Source organism: Penicillium verhagenii, assembly GCF_028828195.1.
Source record: "Penicillium verhagenii strain IBT 33310 chromosome Unknown utg000003l_segment0_segment0, whole genome shotgun sequence".
Taxonomy (NCBI): domain Eukaryota; kingdom Fungi; phylum Ascomycota; class Eurotiomycetes; order Eurotiales; family Aspergillaceae; genus Penicillium; species Penicillium verhagenii.
The window spans coordinates 1,165,435-1,188,725 of NW_026643167.1; the positions used below are offsets into that span (position 1 = coordinate 1,165,435).

At 48.5% G+C, this 23,291-nt stretch overlaps 8 protein-coding genes across 8 annotated transcripts; 2 read left to right on the plus strand and 6 right to left on the minus strand.

Annotated features, from left to right (window-relative positions):
* Nucleotides 1–1,156: 1,156 nt before the first annotated feature.
* On the minus strand, nucleotides 1,157–2,830 carry N7466_001833 (universal stress protein; the record flags this gene model as incomplete). The annotated part of the gene is made up of 3 exons (XM_057161231.1): nucleotides 1,157–1,915; nucleotides 1,983–2,373; nucleotides 2,517–2,830. 3 exons carry the CDS (start codon nucleotides 2,828–2,830, stop codon nucleotides 1,157–1,159), a joined length of 1,464 nt encoding a protein of 487 aa, XP_057024516.1.
* Nucleotides 2,831–4,471: 1,641 nt separating this feature from the next.
* Nucleotides 4,472–5,161, plus strand: N7466_001834 (uncharacterized protein; the record flags this gene model as incomplete). The annotated part of the gene is made up of 1 exon (XM_057161232.1): nucleotides 4,472–5,161. One exon carries the CDS (start codon nucleotides 4,472–4,474, stop codon nucleotides 5,159–5,161), a length of 690 nt encoding a protein of 229 aa, XP_057024517.1.
* A 1,161-nt stretch (nucleotides 5,162–6,322) lies between these two features.
* Nucleotides 6,323–7,138, minus strand: N7466_001835 (uncharacterized protein; the record flags this gene model as incomplete). The annotated part of the gene is made up of 1 exon (XM_057161233.1): nucleotides 6,323–7,138. One exon carries the CDS (start codon nucleotides 7,136–7,138, stop codon nucleotides 6,323–6,325), a length of 816 nt encoding a protein of 271 aa, XP_057024518.1.
* A 4,287-nt stretch (nucleotides 7,139–11,425) lies between these two features.
* N7466_001836 (FAD-dependent oxidoreductase) lies at nucleotides 11,426–12,768 on the plus strand (the record flags this gene model as incomplete). The annotated part of the gene is made up of 2 exons (XM_057161234.1): nucleotides 11,426–11,962; nucleotides 12,040–12,768. 2 exons carry the CDS (start codon nucleotides 11,426–11,428, stop codon nucleotides 12,766–12,768), a joined length of 1,266 nt encoding a protein of 421 aa, XP_057024519.1.
* A 728-nt stretch (nucleotides 12,769–13,496) lies between these two features.
* N7466_001837 (uncharacterized protein) lies at nucleotides 13,497–13,733 on the minus strand (the record flags this gene model as incomplete). The annotated part of the gene is made up of 1 exon (XM_057161235.1): nucleotides 13,497–13,733. The coding sequence occupies one exon, from the start codon at nucleotides 13,731–13,733 to the stop codon at nucleotides 13,497–13,499; it is 237 nt and encodes a 78-aa protein (XP_057024520.1).
* A 1,003-nt stretch (nucleotides 13,734–14,736) lies between these two features.
* On the minus strand, nucleotides 14,737–16,752 carry N7466_001838 (phosphoribosylaminoimidazolecarboxamide formyltransferase/IMP cyclohydrolase; the record flags this gene model as incomplete). The annotated part of the gene is made up of 4 exons (XM_057161236.1): nucleotides 14,737–14,892; nucleotides 14,952–16,437; nucleotides 16,525–16,651; nucleotides 16,737–16,752. 4 exons carry the CDS (start codon nucleotides 16,750–16,752, stop codon nucleotides 14,737–14,739), a joined length of 1,785 nt encoding a protein of 594 aa, XP_057024521.1.
* Nucleotides 16,753–17,655: 903 nt separating this feature from the next.
* N7466_001839 (INSIG family protein) lies at nucleotides 17,656–18,863 on the minus strand (the record flags this gene model as incomplete). The annotated part of the gene is made up of 2 exons (XM_057161237.1): nucleotides 17,656–18,024; nucleotides 18,117–18,863. 2 exons carry the CDS (start codon nucleotides 18,861–18,863, stop codon nucleotides 17,656–17,658), a joined length of 1,116 nt encoding a protein of 371 aa, XP_057024522.1.
* A 1,762-nt stretch (nucleotides 18,864–20,625) lies between these two features.
* On the minus strand, nucleotides 20,626–22,994 carry N7466_001840 (uncharacterized protein; the record flags this gene model as incomplete). Its single annotated transcript, XM_057161238.1, has 4 exons — nucleotides 20,626–21,770; nucleotides 21,842–21,898; nucleotides 21,950–22,489; nucleotides 22,562–22,994. 4 exons carry the CDS (start codon nucleotides 22,992–22,994, stop codon nucleotides 20,626–20,628), a joined length of 2,175 nt encoding a protein of 724 aa, XP_057024523.1.
* Nucleotides 22,995–23,291: the final 297 nt, after the last annotated feature.

The window sequence follows — 23,291 nt, forward strand, 5'->3', positions numbered from 1 at the left end:
ATCTTTTCATGCTCCATGTTCATGCTCATGTTTCCCACCTTTGCTCTCTCTCTCTCTCTCTCTCCCTCTCTCTCTCTCTCCCTCCCCCCCTCTCTTCCTCCCTCCGCGTTGCTTTGCGCTTCGCACACCCGAAGTTACAGTCAAATTCACAGTCAATCTCAATGACACCCTTGCATGTTCCGACTGGGTCGGTTATTTGCACTTTTTGCCACTTTTTTTCATTTTGACGGCTCGGGTGCTTCTTTTTCAAACCGATTCATAGTGTACAATTTTCACACCTTTTCTCACTATTTCTTCCTCTTCTTTATCCCTTATCTTTTTCTTTATGATTTGAAACGCTTCCAAGGTAGCTTGATTGGGGATGAACGAAAGCAGAGCAGAGCAAGCAGGCTTTGACGGTACTGGTATTGTTAGTAAGGAGTGAAGTCGAGTCGAGTCGAGTGGGCTACAAGTTGGGGAGATTAGTTAATCTAGGGAGATCGGATGGTATAGAACCGGGGCAGACTGGTACTTGGGAGTCTAGCGGGGACATCCTGTGTATTCTGGTCCTGTTTGGATCGGGTCTTTCTAGATACTCTGACTTTTGGTGGATGAGTGAGTGGATGGCAAGTGGAAATGGCTTCCATGTCTCGATGTCTCTTGAATTTTCTTCTCTTCTATACCATGTGATTAATAAATCCAAAGTTCTTTACATTTATGATAACTTTCTCCAGATTATCAGAGTGCACAGTACAAGTAGTAGGTACCCGAGTAGTAAAGGGATAGAGAGACTTATGTCCTTTAATGGTTAACTTGGATTTCATGCTTGAATTTCATGCCATGTATTCTAATGATGATATTGATGTTTGCTTATGGATGGTATAGTAAGAGGAGAGAACTGAGGGGGTAGAGGAGTATGCAGAGCAAAGACAGCACAAGGACAGAATGGGACAAGACAAGACAGAAACGGCCGGAAATGATGGGGGTATTTGCACGCTGGATGGTATAATCAGGTCAAGATAGTGTGGACTTGGCACATTGTACACAATGCACTTTTTTGGTGTTCTTTTACACGACGTTGACAATTGTAAATGATAGGTATAGCCGAATGCTTCTCTGTGTACAAAGACAGAGAATGGGATGTAACAAATATGGTGATGCATAGGCAAGTACTCTGTTATTCAGTAGTAGTTGTTGTTGTTGGCGGTGGTGGGGGAGGACTTTCTTGCTCGTGGTTGTCAGATACTTCGATGACGGGAATTGAAACTCCAGTGTTGTATTTTGATGACGATTCACCAGCTGTGGATTCATTCGTGGGAAACCCCTTCTCCGTCTCCGTCAAAGGGGTCTCATCGGATGAACTCCCATCTTGGTCGGGACCAGGAGAAGGTGTTTCACCTCTCGGATAAGGCGAGGGCGATCTCTTTGTTTCCTCGGTAGCAAGAACGCTCTCCTCCGAGCTAGCGGGGCTCCCATTCATCGGGCTCTTCATCATGACCGAGTCAAGAGAATATGGAACCGGTGATGTATCAGGATCGTCGTGGCTCAGACTCAGACTACTGCGATCAGAGACGGACAGAGAGCTCCGCGAGTTAGCGTGTGAGTATGATGCAGGAAGGCCTAGTGCAGTCGCAACAGCAGCCTCCTCGTCAGGCAGTTTCTCGGCGCTGGTCTCGGCGCTGGAACTGGTGTCAAAGATGCGGACACCGCGTTGCTCGCTCATTTCCAAGATATGGTTATAGCTTCGTCGGGTGGGGTCTGCGCGGCGTTTCTTCTTTTTCTTCTCTCGCTTTGGTGATGGGCGCACGACAATCACTGGGATTGGCGATTGCTGCAGACAGTACTTGGACACGGATCCAGGAAGCAGACTGTGAACACCCTTCAGGTTGCGGCCACGGGTTCCCACGACCAGCATGGCAGGCTCATAGATGCGGATCTGGAGCAGGTTAGTATCGACGCTTGTTCCTCAGAGCCATACTGCAATGACGGAAATTTAAACGCACCATTCGCTGTATGATATCCTCCACTTTACCCACTGCCAGCTCCAAGACCAGACTGATAGCCTTCTCATCCTGGCTATTCTTCTGAATAACTTGTTCAAACAGTCTCTCTGCTTCTTGTCGATATTTCCTCGCCTCGATGGCAGCGTCACTCGCCATACGCGAATCCTTCTCAACGGCACGAAGACAAACAATCTCATCCCCATCATCAACAAGTTCATCCAAGAGCCATTCCAGCGCAAACTCGGAATAATCATTCTGATCAGTACCACATAGAAAAGTCCTACTCCGCCGCGTACTCTGGTACCCCTTATGCTTGTAATTCATGGTCAAGGAGAAATCCGCCGCATCGCGATTATCAAAGGTATCGAACGAGACACCGCGCTCATAGGTCCTATGCATGATGGATCAGCACACGGCAAAACAAAAGAAAAGAAAAGGTAGAAATTCTCTATTTCCGTTTTCACGGGAAATTATATCAGGAAATAAAAGAAGGGCAAAGGAAGAAAAAGAGAAGAAAATAAATGGAGAACATACTTTGGCGGCGGCGGAGATAGGCCACGACTAGCAGACAACCTCTGTTCCCTCTCCACTTCCACATCTCTGATCGACACACCTTCACCCTGTGATCTTCGCTTATCCTTGAGACTCAGTGATCGCGAAGGAAGTTGTGCCTCGGCCGCGCCAACGTTAAACTGTATCGATTTCCGGCGCGGGCTACGCGCTCGCGGCTGATCACCGAATGAAATTGCGCCGGGGCTGTGTGTTACCGATGACCGGGTCATACTGGCCCTATAGTCCGGGCGATCATCGGACTCAAAGCTCGGTTTGGGTGATGGGGGGGCCGACATTGTGGGCGGGGGGGAGGGAGGGGGGTAGTTGGGTAGTAAGTAGGTCGGGATATTCCGATGATGGACGAGTTGGGAATCGATCCGATGGCCAGGTGGATAAGGGGCTTTCGGTCTCGGAACGAGGAGTGTAGGTGGTTGGTTTCGTGATCTGGTTCTCCTTTTTTTTTCCCGGCAGAAGTTTCTTGGGTTGGGTGGGATCCAAGCTTTCAGTCTTTGTTTTTGTCTTGAATCTTGGTATCGGGTGATCGGACGGGGCGAGTTTATTTTAAGGTGGAGGTGATTTGTCTCAGTTGAGGTATGTTGGGGAACTTGGGGTCAGGTTGTATGTTGACCACTCAGGGGAAATATGTGAGGAATGGGCTGCATTTCAGCCACGAGGCAAGTGCTTTTTTAGCTAGAGTGCTTTGTTTGAGAGCTGGGATGGAAACAGCATCGGGCAGAAGTGACGCTTGCAGCGAGGGGCTTGGCCCCGAAGGAGCAGGCGGTGGACATTTTCAAGGTTATCGATAACATCTGTTGGTGCCTTCAATATTAGGCATCAAATGCATGTAAACAATTTGACACGTGATGGTCATAAATACGCCTCTCATGGTACTTTATTCAATATTATTGATCTATAATAGCTTCAAACCTTTCTCTGAAACGGGCCAGATCGAATGTTTTAATCTACTCCCCACAGGTACCTGATTTTCCTGATTTTCCTGATTCTCTCATGTCAAGCCCCATCCACGTAAGTGGCTGTTTGACATTCCCGGCAAAACTTAAAAACTTGGCATCTGCCTGAGTCCTGAGTACCTTGACAGAAGCCGAGAGGCAGCAGGATATAACCAGGCAACTTTGAAAATAAAAGTAGGATTAAATCCACAGAGGTGTACCTGGGTGCGCAGACTGTACTCACCCCCGTAAACCAGTGGTAAAAAGAAAAACCCAGGTGCAGGTGCGAGCGGGAAAAGCGGGAAAGCACACAAAAATCATAAATGCAAAGCCCGGTGATCTCCCCGAAGAAGAAAATCCTATACTCCGCAAAGCAATAAAGTGTATTGCGGGACTCCTTACAAGGCGTCAAGGAGGGCCACGGGATACGCTAACTGGCAGAAAATGAGATAACAAAACCTTCGCCAAAGCCCGAAAAAGAAGTTATGCAGATCCATCTTCTACCTCACATGTGTACATCATGATTGCAATTGCCTCCGAGATTACGCTCCTGATTTCCCCGTGTTTTTTAAGCCCTGAGATAGATAATAGGCTATTGACGTGTCATTGTTTACTCTGAATCTGATCAATTCTACTCCGTATTCGGCAGTGACACCGAATTTCCCAATACAGTTTAGCTCTTCCTTACTACGCCACACTGGAGCATCACCGCACTGCATACTCGTTTTGCGAGTATGTACATACATAGACGTAATCCTGGATGGAAAACAGCAGACACAGCCACGGATCAGACCTGACGGCACAGCCCAGGCTTGGGGGCCAAAATGAGGGCTGAGTTGATATTGTGGGGGCTAAAACCTGGCCCAATGGATATTTAAAAGGCAACATTGAACTCTCTACTGGGGAGTGTGAAGGAATACATACTCGCCATCCATTACGTTTCAACATCCATTCTATCTTGAACCTTCTCGATCCCTGCTAGCAATAATGAATTCAGACTACTACGGAACTCCTCAACAAAATGAGTCTGCCTACTCTGGGCCTCCACCTCCCCAGGGCCCTCACCAAGGGTATCAGCAATCATATCCGCAACAGTACCAAGAGCCTCAGAATCAGTACTCTCAGCCTCAATACTCTCAGTCATACAACGAGCAGCAGCAACAGACTGCCCCTGGTGAAGCCCAGGTCGATGAGCGTGGTTTGGGAGGTGCCCTCGCCGGTGGTGCAGTTGGCGGTTTCGCTGGCCACAAGGCTAACCACGGCTTCCTCGGAGCCATCGGAGGTGCGATTGCCGGTTCTATTGCTCAAGACGCCTACAAGAAGCACCAGAATGCGAGCGCACAGAACTATCCTCCTCAAGGCGGTCGCTACCCGCAACAATTCCCTCAGCAGCCATATCCGCAAGCGGGTCCATATCAACAATATCCTCAAGGACCATATCCGCCCAGTCAATTCTATCCGCTGGATCAGTTGCGTCACAATAAGAAGTCTGTGATGAAAAGACAGGAGGAGGTGGAGGAGCTTCAGGACAAGATTAATCGTGTCTCTCAGCACATGCAACAGGGTCCCTCGCATCACAAGATGAAGGATCTGCGGAAAGACATGGAAGACTATCAGAAGGATCTGAGAAAGGCTCAAGAGGATTACCAGAAAGAGTTAGACAAGGCACTGGAGTAATATCTTACATTCCATGTCTAGGGATACCCGTATGATGGATTTTCAATCTGTATGATTAGGCAACATTGAACCTTTATAACTTTTATGGATTTATCATGTACGCGCTGAGGGCATCGATGTGTGATGAATACTTTATATGAATACTAACTTTATTAACTCCTGTAAGGGCGCTAAACCTGACTTGGCTAGTGTTGTATGTTGATGCTCCAACGCGAGCGCTAGGTGTCAAGGCCACAATTTCCCCTCAAAAGGCCACGCACAATCGCGATCCATTTTTGCCGTTACCTAGATATACGCCGTACACCATTGCAATAAAAGAGAAATCGATAGAAAAAACGCCGAGTTGGACAGAACGGTTCTTCATGGACATGTTCTCCACCAATAATTGCCCTAGACAAACCCTTCACAACACTAGTACCCGTAGCGGACCGACTATGCCGACTTAGCCGCGCTGATCAGAGACTATCGTCCCTTGGCGTTGATCTATCAAGCGGTGAGGCTGCGCTCAGGCCGATCGACCGGTCACATGCGGCGTGGAGCCAATCTGGTTGGCACAAGTGGGTTTTTTTCTATGCACTCTGCAAGTACATCCATAAAAATCAACAGAGTTGGGTCTCTAGGTTTCTAGGTTTCTAGAGTACTACGGAAGGGAGATAAGTTCCAGTTTGGAATGTTCTGTTGGATTTGACTATGTACGGAGGTTTTTACCCCAAATCTATGTACAGCCTGGTTGGAATCACAATTTTTTGACTTCCTTGTGTTTCGTTCCCCACCCCACTTGGGTAGTCTCAACCTGTTCAATAGAAGGGAGAGCTGCCCAATGCCAATCCAACGTGGCAAAGGGGGGTAAAATTGAAAAAGAAAAAAGAAAAAAAAAGAATATTGTGGGAAAACATGAGCTACTCCTGGTAGCAGAGATGAGATGTGGAGAGAGATGCGATGTGTATATATGCGACCGTAGTAAGGTCCCCAAACGCCGTGAATGTAAATGGAAATGAGAAAAAAAAAAGTATAGAAATCGTGTCGCTTCAAATAGAAAGTTGACCAGCCCGGTCATCATGAACAAGCATCAGGGTATCACAAGAGGAAGAGAAAAAAATCAAGGCATATATGGTATACAAGAAACAAGTAGACATTTCAAAAGGTCAAAACCGAAATGAATCAGTATGCCTCGATAATGGTACTTTCTTCTTGTGTAACAAAATACCCTGTCTCGAACAGATGTGGCTGGTCATCATCACCCGCTAGCGGCGCTAGCGGAATGGCAGTGGTAGTGGCCCCCTTCTCATGGAAAGTCTCCAAGGTAGGTTGAGGCGGGGAAGGAGGGAGGACCTCATCCTCGGACTCGCCATCCGAGTCCGCGAGAAGCTCCGGCGGAGACTGGCGCGAAGGCGACCTTGTCAAGCTGAGGTCTTCGAGGTCCTCTACATCATCGTATTCAAAGTCACTGTCGGTATCATTGTCCTCGTCCTCCATGAGCATGGGCTCGACGGGACCGACGGGAGTAGGGGTGCGGCGGCGAATGGGGGCGTTGATGGCAAAGCCAACTTCGTCAAAGTCGGAATCCTCTTCGTCGCTATCACTGGCATCGGAGTCCAGGTCGGAGGCATCTTCCGGATCCCAGTCCTCTTCGGGCTCTTCGAGCACGGTCGAAGCCCATTGGATGTGTCGAGGCTCTTCTTGGGCCTTGGTGGCACCGCTGACAGTTTGGTTGAACCAGCGTTCTTGTTCTCGCTCGGCGTCGGCCAGGTCCAGCATGAGGGAGTCGAGGAGGTTGGCGTGACCGACCAGCAATCGGAGGTCGTGGTCCGCCCGGGAAGCTTCACGAGTGAGCTTCTTACGGGCGGTGTGAGCGAGGTAGTATGTTTGAGTGATGCTCATCTTCTTTTGTTGGCGGCGGCGGGCGAGGGAGGTGAAGTAGGGGGAGGCGGCAGAGGCAAAGGAAGTATCCTTGGAAGGGTTTAAGGGAGAACCCATTGTGGGCAAAGGCAAAGTAATTTAAGAGCTGTAAAGGGTATGACTCGTTCTGCCAAGGTGGTGACTCAATCGTGTGTTCATCCAGTCACAGGTGGTGATTGGAGGCGGTGTGGGTTGTGCAGGTTGAGATGTAAATCACGTAAATCCGATCAGTTCTGATGTGTGTGGATTTAGGCAGATCAATGATAATGTTGGTAACCTGGGAGGTTTTTTTTTTGTCCTTGTCGTGTTATGTATCTTGTAGAGGATAGGTTAATATTTTTTTTTCCTTTCAGCCTTGGGGGACGGAGTGACTTTTTAAAATGCGGCCTGCTTATAATCCATTTTTCTTTTTTTTTTCGTTTTATTCGTTTTATTCTTTTTATTCTTTTTTTTTCCCGTGTATCCGTTCAGCTAAAGTCCGGGACCCGATCGGAGGATCCCCACTGGATCCGAGTCCGAGCATTATTCAGCGGGGGATTTTTAATCCTTAATAATTTTTACTGCATATGCAGGTGCTCAGATAACTCAGGTGCTCATGGCCTACACCGCTAATCTCGTATACTAGTAGTCAATTGACATACATCTTATTCTTTATTCTCTTTTTTTTTTTGTTTATTTGTTTTTTTTTTTGTTTTTTACTATGTATCTTTGAAAGAATTGAGTTATCGCGGTTAACGGGATTCATAACTGACTCATCGGTTAAGTCCGCTTCGCGAAATTTTTCTCTTTTTTTCTCTTTCTCTTTTTATTCCGTTCGAGCCGTCCAAAAGGACCCTGGACCCACTCCCGATGACCAATGCCTCAGCTTCAAACTGACACGGACTAACCGCGGATACGCTTAACACCGCGGCCTGATTATTACTATAATCCCCGATTACTCATGAACCTTCCATTCATTTCGTGGTACTCGATACACTTCATGATTTCCAATCATCTTCCAACTTAAACCCTTTTTCACTTTTAATGATTCAACATGACCAATATGAAGCAATATGACCAATCCACCTTATGCCAGAATAACGCCATTTACTCTATCCGGAGAGAGAGTACACAAAACACACAGACCATAATCTCCGTAATCTGACCCATGCGGCTGTGAAAGGTCCAGCATTCCCCAGGAAACCAGGATGCCTTCAATTATTGGCAGTTAGGGGGGGCTGTGACTTACGCGGGGGCCAGTCACAATCCACCTTCTATCTATCCCCTGTCATTTTTGGCCCATCTTGGCTTACCTTGGCTACCTTGGCCCCAATCCTATGACTGCCTTGTCTCCCCCGAGCCACGTCGTACTCCTTGCAGGGCGCAGAGAAGAGAAGGGGGAGGTGAAAAAAAAAAAAAAAAAAAAAAAAGGTAAAGCAAGCGATCATGTACGGCATTCATGTACAATGTCATTTCATCATTTCTACGGTGTAGCTTGCTGCTTGCCTATGCCAAGATTCTCCTCAAGATTTTCTTCTTGGTTTCCTAGCATTCTCTATGCTTCTTATTGAGTTGAATGTCTCACTGTGGAATGCCTGGTTTTCGCAGCCTATTTAGCCAAGCCCCTCCAAGCCCGTTCAAATGTCTAGCTCAGCCACTGATCTCCCAAGATCCCAAGCAAATAGTCAAAACGTCGATCGCAAATCATGGTTCGCAGTGGATGTCTCTCGCGGTAAAAATCCATTTCCAGCCCAATCTCCTAATCCGTTGTGGAGCTTAGTTTACTTGTACATTTTCGTATTTTCACATTCTCGCTGTGTTCCACCCTCTTTTTCCATTCTTTTCTTCCACATCGTCTATTTTCTCCCAACGTTATCTCCACTTACTTCCAAAATTAAAAAAAGAAGAAAAATCTCTGTAAGGGGGACCCACCCGTTGAATAATCTTCATACCTTATATCTACTAATCCACTAGTCTCCTTCGTAAACCGAACTCGATGCCTAATTCGAACTAACCTACACTTCGTACCAGGCAAAGTCGTATCCACGCCCCACCGTGAGGAGCATCTTGGACGGAAATAAAACTAAACTATGTTAGATAATTGATCCCGTTGTGGATATTATGAAACTCCTCCTTGCCACATTTGTAACTGCCCTCTTTCTCGTTAAGAACAAGCGCGGATAGGTACGAATCGCATTGCTTTCCCATTTCGATCCGATCATGATTCAAGTGGATCATCACTTGCAAACATTGAAAACGATTGTGATAATAATTTATGGTTTTACGATTATGAAATCTTGGACCTTATCATCAATCCGAAAATTTGAATGACAGACCCAGATGCCATGGCCATTGATTACTTTTCCAACGCCCAATGCTATATCCTTATCCTGGTATATCCGGAGAGCCACTGACGATGGAGCCGGATGCTCGGGACTTTTGGGAGATCAAAAGCGGTTGTGCGGCTCGTTTGTTCGGCCTTTGCTCTTTCGTTCTCTCCGAGCGCCCGACCCACTTATTAACATGTCATGACATCAACCACCGCCGCTCGGCCAAGTGGTCCTGATGGCCGAGACTACAGGGTAAACATGGATGAGTTGAGTAATTGAGTAATAAACAGTCGGACTGTTGACAGTATGAATTATTACTCGTCAACAATTGAGTTTGGAGTGAGCTGTGACATATGGAGGATTCCGAGGTTATTGGGTGCGACCAACACCACGACATCAATTTCCTGATTCAGACAACCCTATGAGAAATACAGTTGTGGAGTTGTGTATCTATACTTTCTTCCAGACGTTTTTCCAGCAATTTTGCCAGTGATCAGCGATTCAGTTATCAGTGATCATATCAGCACTTGAGCAATCTACTAGTAGTACTCATGGGATAAATTCATAGAAATCACCATTACCTAAGCGGATCCCTCTAAGACACGAATGTCCTGAGCTTTATGCTTATGCTTATCCCCGTCTTCTTTATCTCCCTGTGCACATGGCGCAGCGTGCACAGATGTCAGAGTTGCCTAAAGCAAAGACCAACACCTGAATCAAGCTTATCTCCTCAATATTCCGAGCACCTTACGCCCTTTTACGATTACGAGAATTCCCCCAAGCTAACCCCGAGTAAGCCCGTTCCCTGGTGACTTGATGTGGGGCAATCGGGATTACGGTACTCCGACTCCGAACAGCGAAAAGGAAAAGAGAAAAAAAAAGATTCCGTGCGTAGATCCGCGATCCGTGGGTCGGAGGTGGTCGTCTTGCACATTTTTATTCTTTTATGCTCAGCCTTAAGGGTGATCGACGTCCCACGTGAATATGGAGCTCGGCCATTTTCGTGTCGTGCCTCCGTCCATATCCGACATTTCATCCGTTTTGCGCGGAGTGAGTCATTTTAGGATCTTACATGGGGGATAGTGGTGATCTGATTACCTGGTCATGCAGGCATTTCGGATTGAACGGCATCTATATCCATATGCCCTCGAGCGCTGATTTAATTGATTTCCCTCAATTTCGCGGTAACGACCTCGCTTCAAATGCTCTAGTGGCATTCCCACATGGGTAGTAAGTAGTATGTGAACATGTCAATTTATGCATGTATATCCGAAGTACATCAATCAATTGATGTTCAATGTTTCATATGTAAACATGTACTCAAGCCCTGGGGTACATATGCCCAGCTGAATCCATGCATTCAGATGCTCATATGGACCTGGATAGTTGCACATGTGACTTGACCTCAATATTCATTGTATTTGAAAATTTGACATCTGAAATATCCATGTAAAGCATTCGTCCAGTTGCCAGTGCTACCTAGGTGTGCGTGTGTGTCCAAATATATTCGAAGCAGAACAAACATTACTTACAAAATTATAATGGGAACTTTGGAAGAGAAGTTAGCAGATACGAAATTCCCGAAGACGCCTGGGCAGTGAACAGCGTGATACCTAGTAGTAGTACGTAGTAAGTAGGGCTTTTGGCTCGGGGAATTCTACTTCCCGACGATTTCCACAAGTTTCCTCCAATACCTGCGAGACGCGGGAATTACTAACTCCCGAAAGTCCTCAACCAAAACACCGACAATTGAAAGATCTATCGTTCCAGAATGCAGACCCATGCTTTAACCTTTTTTTTTGAGTCAGGAATCAGGAGTAGCTTGAAAAAAAAAAAAACACATATAAAGACGTGATGTGACTCCGACTTCTGAGTTCCAATTCTCTTCATCCGTCTGTCTGCTCTATCACGCGGACAGTATAACACCAACCAACTTCCAATATCTAACATTTGAAGAAGCATGCAAGCGCAAGCAAGCAGACGCCTCTTTACTGCTCTTCGTTGCCTCCATAAATCCCCTTCAAAACTCTACCACACAGCCCCCAACCCCCAAGCAATGAAGCAGTCACCCTCCAAGCCGTCTCCGATAGCCATTATAGGCGGCGGGCCCTGTGGCCTAACACTCGCACGCCTCCTCGAGCGAGCAGGAATCGACTACACCGTCTTCGAGCGCGACAAAACTCCAGACACGACGACCCGTTTCCAAGGTGGGACGCTAGACCTCACAGTGGAAGGCGGACAAGCAGCCCTCAAACTCGCTGGTCTATCGGCCGACTTTGAGAAACTAGCTCGTCGGGATGCGACGACAATCCTTATGCAGGACTCGCAGTGCCAGCATCGCATCTCGGCCGGCGAGGATAATGATAGGCCTGAGATCGATCGCCTGCAGTTGCGGAAGCTTTTGCTAGAATCTATCCCTGAACATCGGGTGAGATGGAACAAGGCGCTTGGTAGCATTGAGCGTGGGAATAGCAATGGTGATGGTCCTGCGTCGGCGGCAGACTGGATACTCCGATTCAATGATGGGTCAAGTGAGAGCGGGTTTAGACTGATTGTTGGTTCCGACGGGGCATGGAGCAAGGTGCGGCAATTGGTGAGTTTGTCTTGACTCTATCATTTCTAGCCATTTTACTTCCCTTGATGAAGCGAGTACTAACAGATTCTGATCAGATCACACAAGCAAAGCCCCAATACTCCGGCAAGATGTTCATCGAGGGTCGCATATCACAGGACAACCCGCAGTACGATGCCGCGGTCAAGATGGTCGGCGCCGGGAACTCAATCGCCATGGGCGCAGGCCTTGCATTGTGCATTCAGCAGATGTCTGATCGCTCGTATCGTGTGTACATGGGCGTTGATGCAGCTGAGAAGTTCACACAGCCTGGCGGCGAAGCCGATGTGACCGACATGCCCAAGGCCCGGGCAACGATGAACAAGCTGTACAGCAACTGGTCTCCACAGCTTCGTGATTTCGTGGCTGAATCTGAGGGACCCTGGCGTCCTTGGCCTCTTTATCGACTGGATCAGGACCTCTTCTTGCCCGGTGCGTTGAGAGAGGATGGGGAGATGGGAGAGAAATTCTGGACACGCACGCCGGGAGTCGTGGTGTTGGGTGATGCGGCGCATGTTACTACTCCAAATGGGGAGGGCGTAAATCATGCGATGATGGATGCCATGGTGCTCTTCGAGCATATCACTGGCGAATTGGCTGGGAAGAATGATGAGTATGATGTGCGTGATGATGCTGCTGCGTTGGAACGCGCCATTGTTGCATATGAGGCCCACATGCGTCCTCGGGCGCATGAGAGTATTCTGGATAGTATTAATTTTGAGGATGTGATGTATAAGGAAGATGGTGTGCTGCGAGTGATGAAGATGTTTGGCCAAGAACATGATTAGTTTACATAGACTCTACTTGCTTTACATCATGTATTATATAGCTGGATCAGACAAATATTGAAACCCCTAGCTTAAGGCTTCAATTAGGAAGAGCATACTTTGTAGTTGCCATACACAGTACAATGTCGAGACTGGAATAGGCATTTTATTCTACTTCCTATTCGATGGTCAACTAATTGAAGAGGCAAATCCTCTTTCCCTTGAGTATACCAGTAAACCATATCAATTCTAACCAAGTACGAAGTCCACTTACTCCGGTAGGTCTGAAACCTGCCCAGGTACTAGTAATCCTACTATGTTATAAGTTCAAGGCTCATCAGTATTCTAGACGTGAAGAAAATCCAAGATTTGATGGACTTATTGCGAGGTATGTCCGGCGCCCTATGTTTGTAACGTATACACTGAGAAGCATCATCCAAGGATGTGCACGGATTTAACCGGATTCAACCATTCAAGGCTACAAATTGATTTCTCGCTCCTCTTTCCTACTATCTCCTCTCTCCATTACTCATTACCCATTCTCTATTCTCTGTTGTACACCTACTTTCATTCGTCACCATGGAATCCACTCCTTCCACGTCAACGTCTAGCACTATGGCATCACTAGAAGAAGACTCTTCCAACAACCTGATCAAAAAGCTCACCTTGATTGATGAAAAAATTGACAATCTTCAAGAAGAAGTGAAGAATCTCAAGATCACCACACAGAGAAACAATACTATTGGCCGCTACAAGATCCAAAAGGGCAGAAGAATCTGTACAGTGAAAGGCCTAGATGAATCCATATCAAGATACAAATCCATCTCTAAGAGAATAAAAGTACTCAAAAAACAGCTCAAGCTCGCATCCTCCAGCTCCGACTCTCCAGCTTCCCATTCCTCTGGCTCCTCTTCCTCTACTTCCTCTACTTCCTCCTCTTCTCTCTTCTCATCCTCGCCCCCTTCTTCATCTCCCTCCTCCACCATAAGTCCCAAAGAGAAGGAAAGAGAGCCCCCAGCCGAAGAAAACTCGGACCTCCTCATAGTCCCAAACTGGGACACTCGCGACCCTAAAAGACTAGTAGCTTGGCAAATCGAGCGTCACATTCACTGGGCAGCCGACTGTGCGCCATGGAACAGCCGCAGCGCACTGCACCGCATCCTGAACCTTCGAACCGCCGCCGAACTACTCGAGGGCCAACCACCAGGAACAGGAAATGAAAATCTTGTTCCGGAGTACTGTCGCGTTGATCCGGTCGATGACTGGGGCAAGCCTGCTTCTGCGCTGCTTTGGCATGCCAAGAGCTTCTATAAGGATCCTGATGGGTGGATGTTGATGGACCTTCCGAGAACATTGCTGATTGGGATGGAGGCTTGGTACTTCAAGCTTGATGAGAAAGAGAGGACCGAGCTGTCGTGGAATGCAAACGAGTGGCAGGGGATGCCGGATGATGTTATTGAGAAGTGGAACAAGGCATTTTCTGTTGGGAGGTTTGTATGGGAGTGAGCTGGACTTTTGATGTAAAATCGTTGCTGGTGATCTGGATGAACTAAATTGTTCCAAAACCTTTGCTATGATGAAGTTTGGCCTTGAATTTGTTCAAATTTGTGGTTGTCAAAATACATTAAACATTGATATCCAATTTGTGCATGACCGATTGCTTATTTGAAGCGTAGTTCATACCTTGGTATGTGTAAGTTTGTACATCAAGTCATCAGCAACCCTTGAAACCACCGAGTCAGTACTACATACTAGTAGTAAACATTGAATGGAAATTATCAATAAGCCTCGTGGCCGAAGTGTCTATAGCCCTCGAGGGAGTAACTAGCTAGATATTTACTGGCGGAAAAAGAGTATTGAAAATATGTAAATTTAATCATAAACAGGAAAGCTATCATCATCATAACCAGATATCTTTTTGTGGTGAAATCCCGAAATACCAAATACAAAACACCTCTAATTCCTTAGCCCTAGAAGAAAATTAACCTCCTAGTGGTGGAACAGACGGGTGCCCTGCTCAACAAAGGTAATTCCCAGCTTCTCGGCGGTCTCGAAGACGGGGGTATCGTTCTGGCTACCAGTGGGGGCGGCGATGTACTTGACACCGGAGCGGGCGGCGCGGAAAACATTGTCAATGAAGGGGAACTGTGGAAAAAATTAGTAAATTTAATTGGGGATAATGAAAAACAGGGAAGGAAACTCACGAAAGCATCCGAGGAGACGGCAACCTCGCTAAGCTTCTGCAACCAGGCATCACGCTCCTCCTCGGTGAAGGGAGCAGGGACCTCCTCGAAGACACGCTCGTACTCGGCAGTCTCGGCCTCGTTGCGGGGAGTCTGGCCGGAGCAGAGCAAGTCAATGGCGTTGCTCTTGTCGGCACGCTTGGTGCCCTGCTTCCACTTGATACCGATGACACGGTCGTGGAAGCGCATCCACCAGTTGTCGGCCTTGTCACCGGCAAGACGAGTGCAGTGGATACGGCTCTGCTGACCAGCACCGAGACCGATGATCTGACCGTTCAGGGCGTAGCAGACGGAGTTAGACTGGGTGTACTTGAGAGCGATGGTGGCAACGGTCAAATCGCGGAGAGCGGCCTCGGGGAGGGTCTTGAGGTCCTTGGGGGTGATAACGGTGTTGAAGGTCTTGCTGGGCGAGATGACAACGTCGTTGCGGTGCTGGGTGAGCTGGACACCGTAAATGGTACGGGTCTCCTCGGCAGCAGGGGAGTAGTTCTCATCCATCTGGAGGACGAGGTACTTGCCACCCTTCTTCTTGGAAAGAATGGCAAGAGCCTCCGGCTCGTAACCGGCAGCGATGACACCGTCGGACACCTCACGGGAGATGATCTTGGCGGTGGGGACATCGACGATGTCGCTCAGAGCGAGGAGATCACCGAAGCTGGACATGCGGTCCGCACCACGGGCACGGGCGTAGGCCTGGGCAAGGGGGGAGGTCTCGATACCCTTGATGTCATCGACCATGTAGACCTTGCGCTCCTTCTCGGTGAGGGGGACACCGATAGCAGCACCGGCGGGGGAGACGTGCTTGAAGCTAGCAGCAGCGGGGAATCCAAGAGCCTGCTTGAGCTCCTTGACCAGGGGCCAGGCGTTCAGGGCATCCAGAAGGTTGACGTAGCCGGGGGAGCCGTTCAGGACCTTGAAGGGCAGCTTGCCCTGGGGCATGAAAGCGGAGGCAGGCTTCTGGTGGGGGTTAATACCGTAGCGCAGAGAAACCTGCTGCTCACCGTTACCGGCGTACTCCTTGCGGAAGAAGCTGGAGATGGCAGAGTCGTAGTCGGCGGTCTGCTCGAAGGCCTTGAGGGCGTACAGCTTGCGGCTGGCCTCAGTGATCTGACCGGCGGCGAGCTCAGCAAGGAACTCGGAGTAGTCCTTGGGGTCGGACAGGATAGTCACACGCTTGTGGTTCTTGGCCGCGGCGCGGAGCAGAGTCACACCACCGATATCAATCTCCTCGACGGCCTCGTCGATGGTGACGTTAACCTTGGCGACGGTCTCCTTGAAGGGGTACAGGTTGCAGACAACGAAGTCAACCTTGGAGATCTTCTGCTCAGCAAGGTCCTTCTCATCGGACTCGATGTCACGAGCGAGGATACCGCCGTGAACGGCGGGGTGGAGGGTCTTGACACGGCCACCGAGCATCTCGGGGGCGTGGGTGATGGCGGAGACATCCCTGAAGAACAATCGGTTAGTTACTAGACCACCAAAAGATACAGAAAATCCCACTCATCCTTGAGTCATTTTCAATGGAATAACTTACTCGACGGGGAATCCGGCCTCACGGATCATCTTAGCGGTACCGCCAGACGCAAGAAGACGGACATTCTGCTGGTTCAGACCCTTGGCAAGGTCAAGCAGTCCAGTCTTGTCATAGACGGAGATGATAGCTATACCCAAAGCCCAATTGAAAAAAAAATCAGCCAACTGTACCCTCAATCCGGGGGAATGGTATCAAGGCCAAGAAGCGCCTACCGGACTTTTGAGACATGATGTCGACACTATAAAAACAAGGTCAGGGTCAACAAGAGGCAACTCCAATGCAACCTAAGCTCGGATGGAAGCTTCGAATCCAATTCAAAGTGTAGATCAAGGTGTTTTTACATACCTAAATCCAAGCGTACAAGGTGTATATCAGCTTGAACGAGAGTGGAAAAAAGAAACAATTTGTCCCGCCGCGGGGTCTTTTTTCATGGCCGCAATCGGACGGTGATTTACAGTACGCTCGTATGGATACGTAATATACGCAATAAAAGCTCCACTAAAGGTCGGAGGGGCACAGTAACAGGTTACAGCCAATTGGAAGCTAGGCTGAGTCATGGTATCCATCTCTCACGTGATCTCCGCTCGAGCACAAAAGCAAATTTTGCGCGCGGCATTTCCTCTTCTTTTTCTTTTCTTCTTCATGAACAACGCAAAAAATCACCTTCTTTCAAAAGCGTTCCTACGAGGATTCGTCTCATGAAGTATGGAAATCGTATAAAGAATGGAGACCGAGTGTACGCACAGTGTCGATCTTGGGTGCAGTGCCTGCCTGACCTACGGGTCTCATGGAAGGAACTGCAATGATTGACTCTACAAATCATCAAACACGCTCTATATTTTGTTTTTTCTTTTATTTGAAAATCAAGATTGTAAAATATCTGCGTCTTAATGTTGGCCGGATCTTTTTCTTAAGAGTGGAATATATTATATTTCGAGCTAGTTTCTATTACAATTTTATTTGCCTTCGTGCTTGATGCCAACAGAAAACAAAGAATTCTCCGTATAAGCATTTTTTACATGGCCATTATTTCCTTCCAGACTTTACACGGTGACATTGTTCTTAATAGATGGAGAAGCCACCCATCATAGACTGTCAACAAACATGCATCCTCTTCCTCGTGGTCTGCTTTCACGACTTCAGGGTCTCTCTGCGGTTGGCCCCAATGGCGAGCTGACGGCCGATGTTACCAAAGCAAACACAGGCGCAGAAAATCACACTGGCAACCCAGGTGCGGACTGCAATACTCTCCTGAGTAATGCCAGCTCCCAATGAATTCTCCCAACCAGTTCCGTTGAGGAAAGTAGTGCCCACCGACGGGCCAGTGGATGCCGGGATCAGCTCAGGCTTCAGACCCAGCACCACGCTCATGCCCGCGACGCCCACGGCTGTCGCCAGCAGGAAGCCAGTCTGAGTGCGGTCAATCAGGTACCACAGGACAGGGTTTGCGAGGGCGAGGGTAAGCGAGGCTTGAGTCGTAGATTCCCAGGGGAGGCGACGCTAAATTTTGAGAGAGAAAAAAAATCAACAAACCGAACTGGGTAATAAAAGATGAAAGCAAACGAGCAAACGTAGATGTGTGTAGTACTTACCATGGCAAATGCAATTCCAACAAACGCACCAACGCTGCGAGCAACAGCCACCCACGACGGAGTCCGATCCTCATTATCATCATCGCTCCGGGCACGCTTTGACTGCTCTTCGCGCATCGACTCGCTATCCCGCCAGCTATCCAGCCAAGGAAGCACATTGCCCAGCGCAATACCCGCCAGTCCCCAGAAACCCAAGTACTGCCACGAATCGTAGTAATGAATGTTCTCCAGCTTGACAGGTGTAATCCAGTGGTTATCATGCAAATGCACAGTAATCACGCCATAGACAATACCAAATCCGAACAGCAGTGCACTGCTCATGACCTGTGGCAAGATGACACCACGGAACAAGCCCTGACTGAGACGTGAGCGTGTGCGCCGCAAAGCCAACGGTCGAGGCTCAATGGCTGATTTCAACGCGGCGCTCTGTGACGGCTCGGGCGGGTATTCGGCTGCTGGGGAGTTTGCCTCCGTCCCCCAGGGGCTGTTCTCATCGCGGAGACTGTCGAATGCGGTGGGCTGGTAGATACCGTAGAGGGTAGAGGACGTCAGGTTCAAGATAGAGCCAGTACGGCTTACGCTCGTGGAGGCTGAGCCCTCTGGGAAGTTGGGGTTGATGCTGAGATTGGGGTTCAGTAGGTCGGGATTGGAGGCTTCGGCAGGTGTGGGAGGGCCGGAGGAGTCATTTGAAGGGACTTCGAATGCGCGACGCGGGCGTGGCCGCAGAATGCGAGGTTGTTCCACCATGTTGCTGGTGAGTTGGTGTTCGGTGCGGGAGGGACAAATCGAGTTCGGAGCAGGTTTGAGCTGGTTAAAGTCTAAATACCGTCTGGGGAAGAATGCAAAACTGCTGATCACTTTCAACGGAGTTTCTTCGAAAGAGAATCTGACAGAGCGCTGAGCTGAAAATTAAGTGCGACGCGTCTGAACAGGTGCATGTGTTAGCGAAATTTCTCGATAGTGACTCCACTGCGAGCTAAAAAAGGATCAGATCACTTTTCCCCCTTACGGACCGTTACTTACCCAGGAAAAAAAAAAAAGCACCAAGACCTTTATTTTTAAAATAGGTTTAGTTCCTGAATAGATATCGGAACAATGGACCTTGTTGGGCAAATCAAAGAACAAAAGTGTTGAGAAAGAATACGTCAGGTACTGTAAGGGTCTTCGGACCCCTTTTTAGTACTTTCGGAGACGTTTTGGAAACCTTAGGAATCCACTCGATGCCGTTGGCCAGAATGACTCGTTCACGTCTTGTTCAGCAACTCGATCTGATTTGCTCTTCTTTTTGTTTTTCAAAGTGGGGAAAGTGGCCGCGGAGATCTTGTCAATGACGATGGTTCCGAGGTTCAAGGGAAGAGAGATTGTATATTCACTGCAATAGCAAAGAGAAAGTGCAGAGGGAATGTAAAAGGGAGGAAAATAGAAATCAAAGTCCTTAGAATATACATGTGGCAGAGAGTACAAGGGAGGGGAAATCTCCAACCTTGGAAAAGAGGGGCCATCACATGGAATATGACATTGTTACGGAGTTACTGTGGCACTGGGAACGAGTGGCAAGCTATCCCCACGCATGGAGCTCGAATACAATACGAGGTCATGCAATCATATCCTTCTGGTACACAGACCTTCATCAATGCATGAGCTGGAGTGTCTTGCGGAGCATGCTCATCGTTGCACCACTCAGGTCCCCGCATCGCTTGACTGTAGACCTGGAAACCCCCCCAAAGACGTGAAACCACGACGCGCGCACAATGTACATCGTATCGACCTCCGATCACTCCACCAATGGTGGGCCTTGGGTAAAACTGCTGGAGTTGTTGAGGTCATACTGGAGACTCAGTCTTCACCGTCGGAGGCTTGGCAGCGCATGGGGTGGGTGATCATCAATAACCTGTGGGCGATCGTTCGTGGGGATTGGTAGGTATATTACAAGTAACTCTTCAATTTTGGCTATTGAAATTTCCATCCAGATGTCAATTGATGACAGTGAACTCTGTCTGTCTTAGACTGCCCAACTTCCAGACTAAGCGCTCCAGCCATTCATGGATGAACATCCGTGGATATGAATATGTATATATGTGCACCTGGTGTCTATCTAAATGTATATATGTACACACCTCCACAGGTTGACCCGGACCGCACATGTGCACTGATAAAAAGTTCAAATGTTGGAAGTTGCTGGACAGAAAGTGCAACATTCATGGGATTTTGGAATAGTAGTATTGAAATGTTCGGAAGAATTATAATAAATCAAATATCCGAAACAATCCTTTTGATGTATTGGGGCTCTCTTCAAATGTTGTCCAAGTGTACAGTGCAGGGGATCAAGTGTAACACGAAAAAAAAACAAAACATTCAAAACAAACGAACAACGACCTTGGAAACCTTGAAACAAGCCCTATATTAACTAGAATAATCACAATTGACCCCGGAGTAAATCCCAAAACATTCAAAGTACTAGGTAAAAATTGATGTCATAACACAGATGATAATGATGTCCGAATTTTTCTTAATCTTCCATGGCATCGTCCCCACCCTCTCGTTGTTCACCGGCTCCGGGAACGGGGGACGAGCTGTGGTGTCTTGTATAGCCATTGGGGCCATCGTAAGCAGATGAGATTTCATCGCCATCAACCACATCATCGTCGTCCCCAGAGTCATCCGAAGAATCTCCGTCAACCGGAGAGCCGGCGCGTTGCGGACCATCATCGTCACCAGAGCCCTCTCCCAACAACTCACGATCAAGATCGTCCAATTCTCCGTCCGCCTCTTCGTCACCCCCGGCATATTCGCCAGCAAGGCGGCTACTACCACCCTTGGGGCGTGAAGCCGACTTCTTGGCGGTTCCGGGGGTAGACGTGGGACCCGTTGATTTGCGCTTCGCGGCTGCACCACCACGGGAAGGACGGGGACGAGAACGATTGCTCGCGGCCCGAAGATCAGCCTCAAGAGCGGCCTTGGTTTTCTGTCGGTCTTCACGCTCCTTTTGACGATCCTTTTTCGGACCGTTAGCGTCTTCATAATCCCAGCGATCAAGACGTCGAGTGGCCTTGCGGACGACAGAAAGGAAATAGTTTGCGCATTCGCCAAAGTCATCCTCACCCTGGGGATTCGGAAGCAATCCTCCCTTACCCCATGACCCCTCTTCATCCTCTGTGTCATACCCCTCTGGTAAACTCTGCAACAGACGACCATATCGGCCAAAGGGGATCTCGCTAGTACGCTTGGCGCTAAGTACGCGGTATGCATTGGTTCGTCGCTTGGCAAGCAAGTACTCAATTCGCTGTCGACGATTCTGTTCCACGGCAATCTGGTGCTGTGTCAAAGGGCGTGGTCGACGACTGCTGGACTGCGTAAGTAAAGGCTCCGGAACGAAGCGGTCCATAAGTCCAGAGCCTGAGGGAGCAGGGGAGGCATTGGGTGTTTGGTCCATTTTGGTCTTCAAAATGAGGCGTTGTTGGCCCACAGTTCGGTTGAGAGACGAGTCTCGTTTTACTTGCTTGCTGCGCGGCCGAGAAGATCCAGGAGTCATTTCATCGTCGTCATCATCCAAGCTCCGCTTAGCGGACGGGTGAAGAGGCGTGGACATGGCGGAATTGCGACCACCTAAACCAGAGTAGTCTCCCGCAAATGATTCTTCATCTAAACCGAACTCTGCAGTGAATACCATATATGATTAGCTCCTACCGAATCAATGTAGGACAAGGATGATTGAAATGACATACCTTTCTTTGGGCGCTTTACAACAACCCGGGGGAGAGGCTCGTCTTCTTCAAGAATGCCTAAAAGATGTCAGTGTGCGGGAATGAACAGCGGCAAAGATAAACACTCACGTTTGCGCTCCAGTCTCTTCGTCTCTCCATATTCCAACTCCTCTGGTGTATCTATATTCTCCTCATTGGCTTGTTCTTCCGTTAAGCTGTCAAATAATGGCACTTTTAACGGCAAGCCCTCGGCTCCCTCCCCTTCCAGCCCGGGACCAAATGGATTGTTCAAAGCAGCCTCACGGCTGAAATCGCTCTCCAGATACCACCACATCAGCCACAAAAACGCCTTGGCTCGAGTTTTACTGCTCAACGTGGATCGCATCACCAAATCGAAAAAGTCACGTGGGGGGAAGAAATGTGTCTCGGACACCTTAGGTGCATACTGTGCCAAAACGAAGATGAGGTTCACGGGATTTGTCCGGGGTATAGATAGGCGTTTGATCTTTTCTAAAGTGTTCGGTTGATCGACATCTTCCGAGGCGCCTTTCAGGATGGACTTCAGGCGCGGAGCATCCTGCAGTTGTTTGTAGGCGTTGGTGTCCTGATGAGCTTGCAGGGAAGGGATCGAGTGGTAGGTCCGTAACTGAGCACGCATTTCGGGGAAGACTAGAAAAGAAAAAGAGATCAAGCCATCAGCTTTGCGACCACCGAACAAGGATGTTCAAAAAGAGAGCTTACAGTTGAGGGTGGTGTTCATGCGGCCAAAATTGACCAACAAACAGACCATCGCCATGCTGATGGCAGCCGGTTTGTCATTTTGTAGCTTGTCCTTGAGGACTTTGCTTGTCTTACTGCTTCTCGCCATGGCATCGATGTAAATGTCGGCGAAGTCGAGGTTCTTCTCGCCGTCAGGGTACCGCGTGAAGGCAGGTGTCTTATCTTCAAAGACAAGCTTGAGGAACTGGTATTGAATGTCTTTGCGCCAAAGCGGAATGCCGTCTTCTTTCTTCAGATGCCGGATCTTATTGCCTGAGTATACGGAACCGATCGTGCCATTCGCCTGGCGTCGTGTGCCGACCGTCGCGCTGGCGGTTATTCCATGGGACTGATCATCCGCTGTCTCGGACGGAGGGAACGACTCGTCCATTGTCGGAGTTTCGACGTCGGCCATTTTGTGCGATGATTGCGACCCAGGATTCGCGCTTTGTAGGAACGGTCCTAAGTCTAGGAAATTGAAGGTTCTGAGGTGATGATATCGCCCCCCCTAGGAGGAGCGAGTGGATTATTGAAGATGCGGATGTATAGAAGTAATGGATTCGCAAGGAAGAATCGGAGATGAAAATGAAGATTGAAGAAAAGGGGATCGAAAAAGACAAAGGAAAAGCGTTAAGGAAGGTGTGGACAGGAGGAAAGAAACGGGAAGGGACAAATGAGCGTTTGAAAGTATCCATTGGTGAAGTGTGATAAC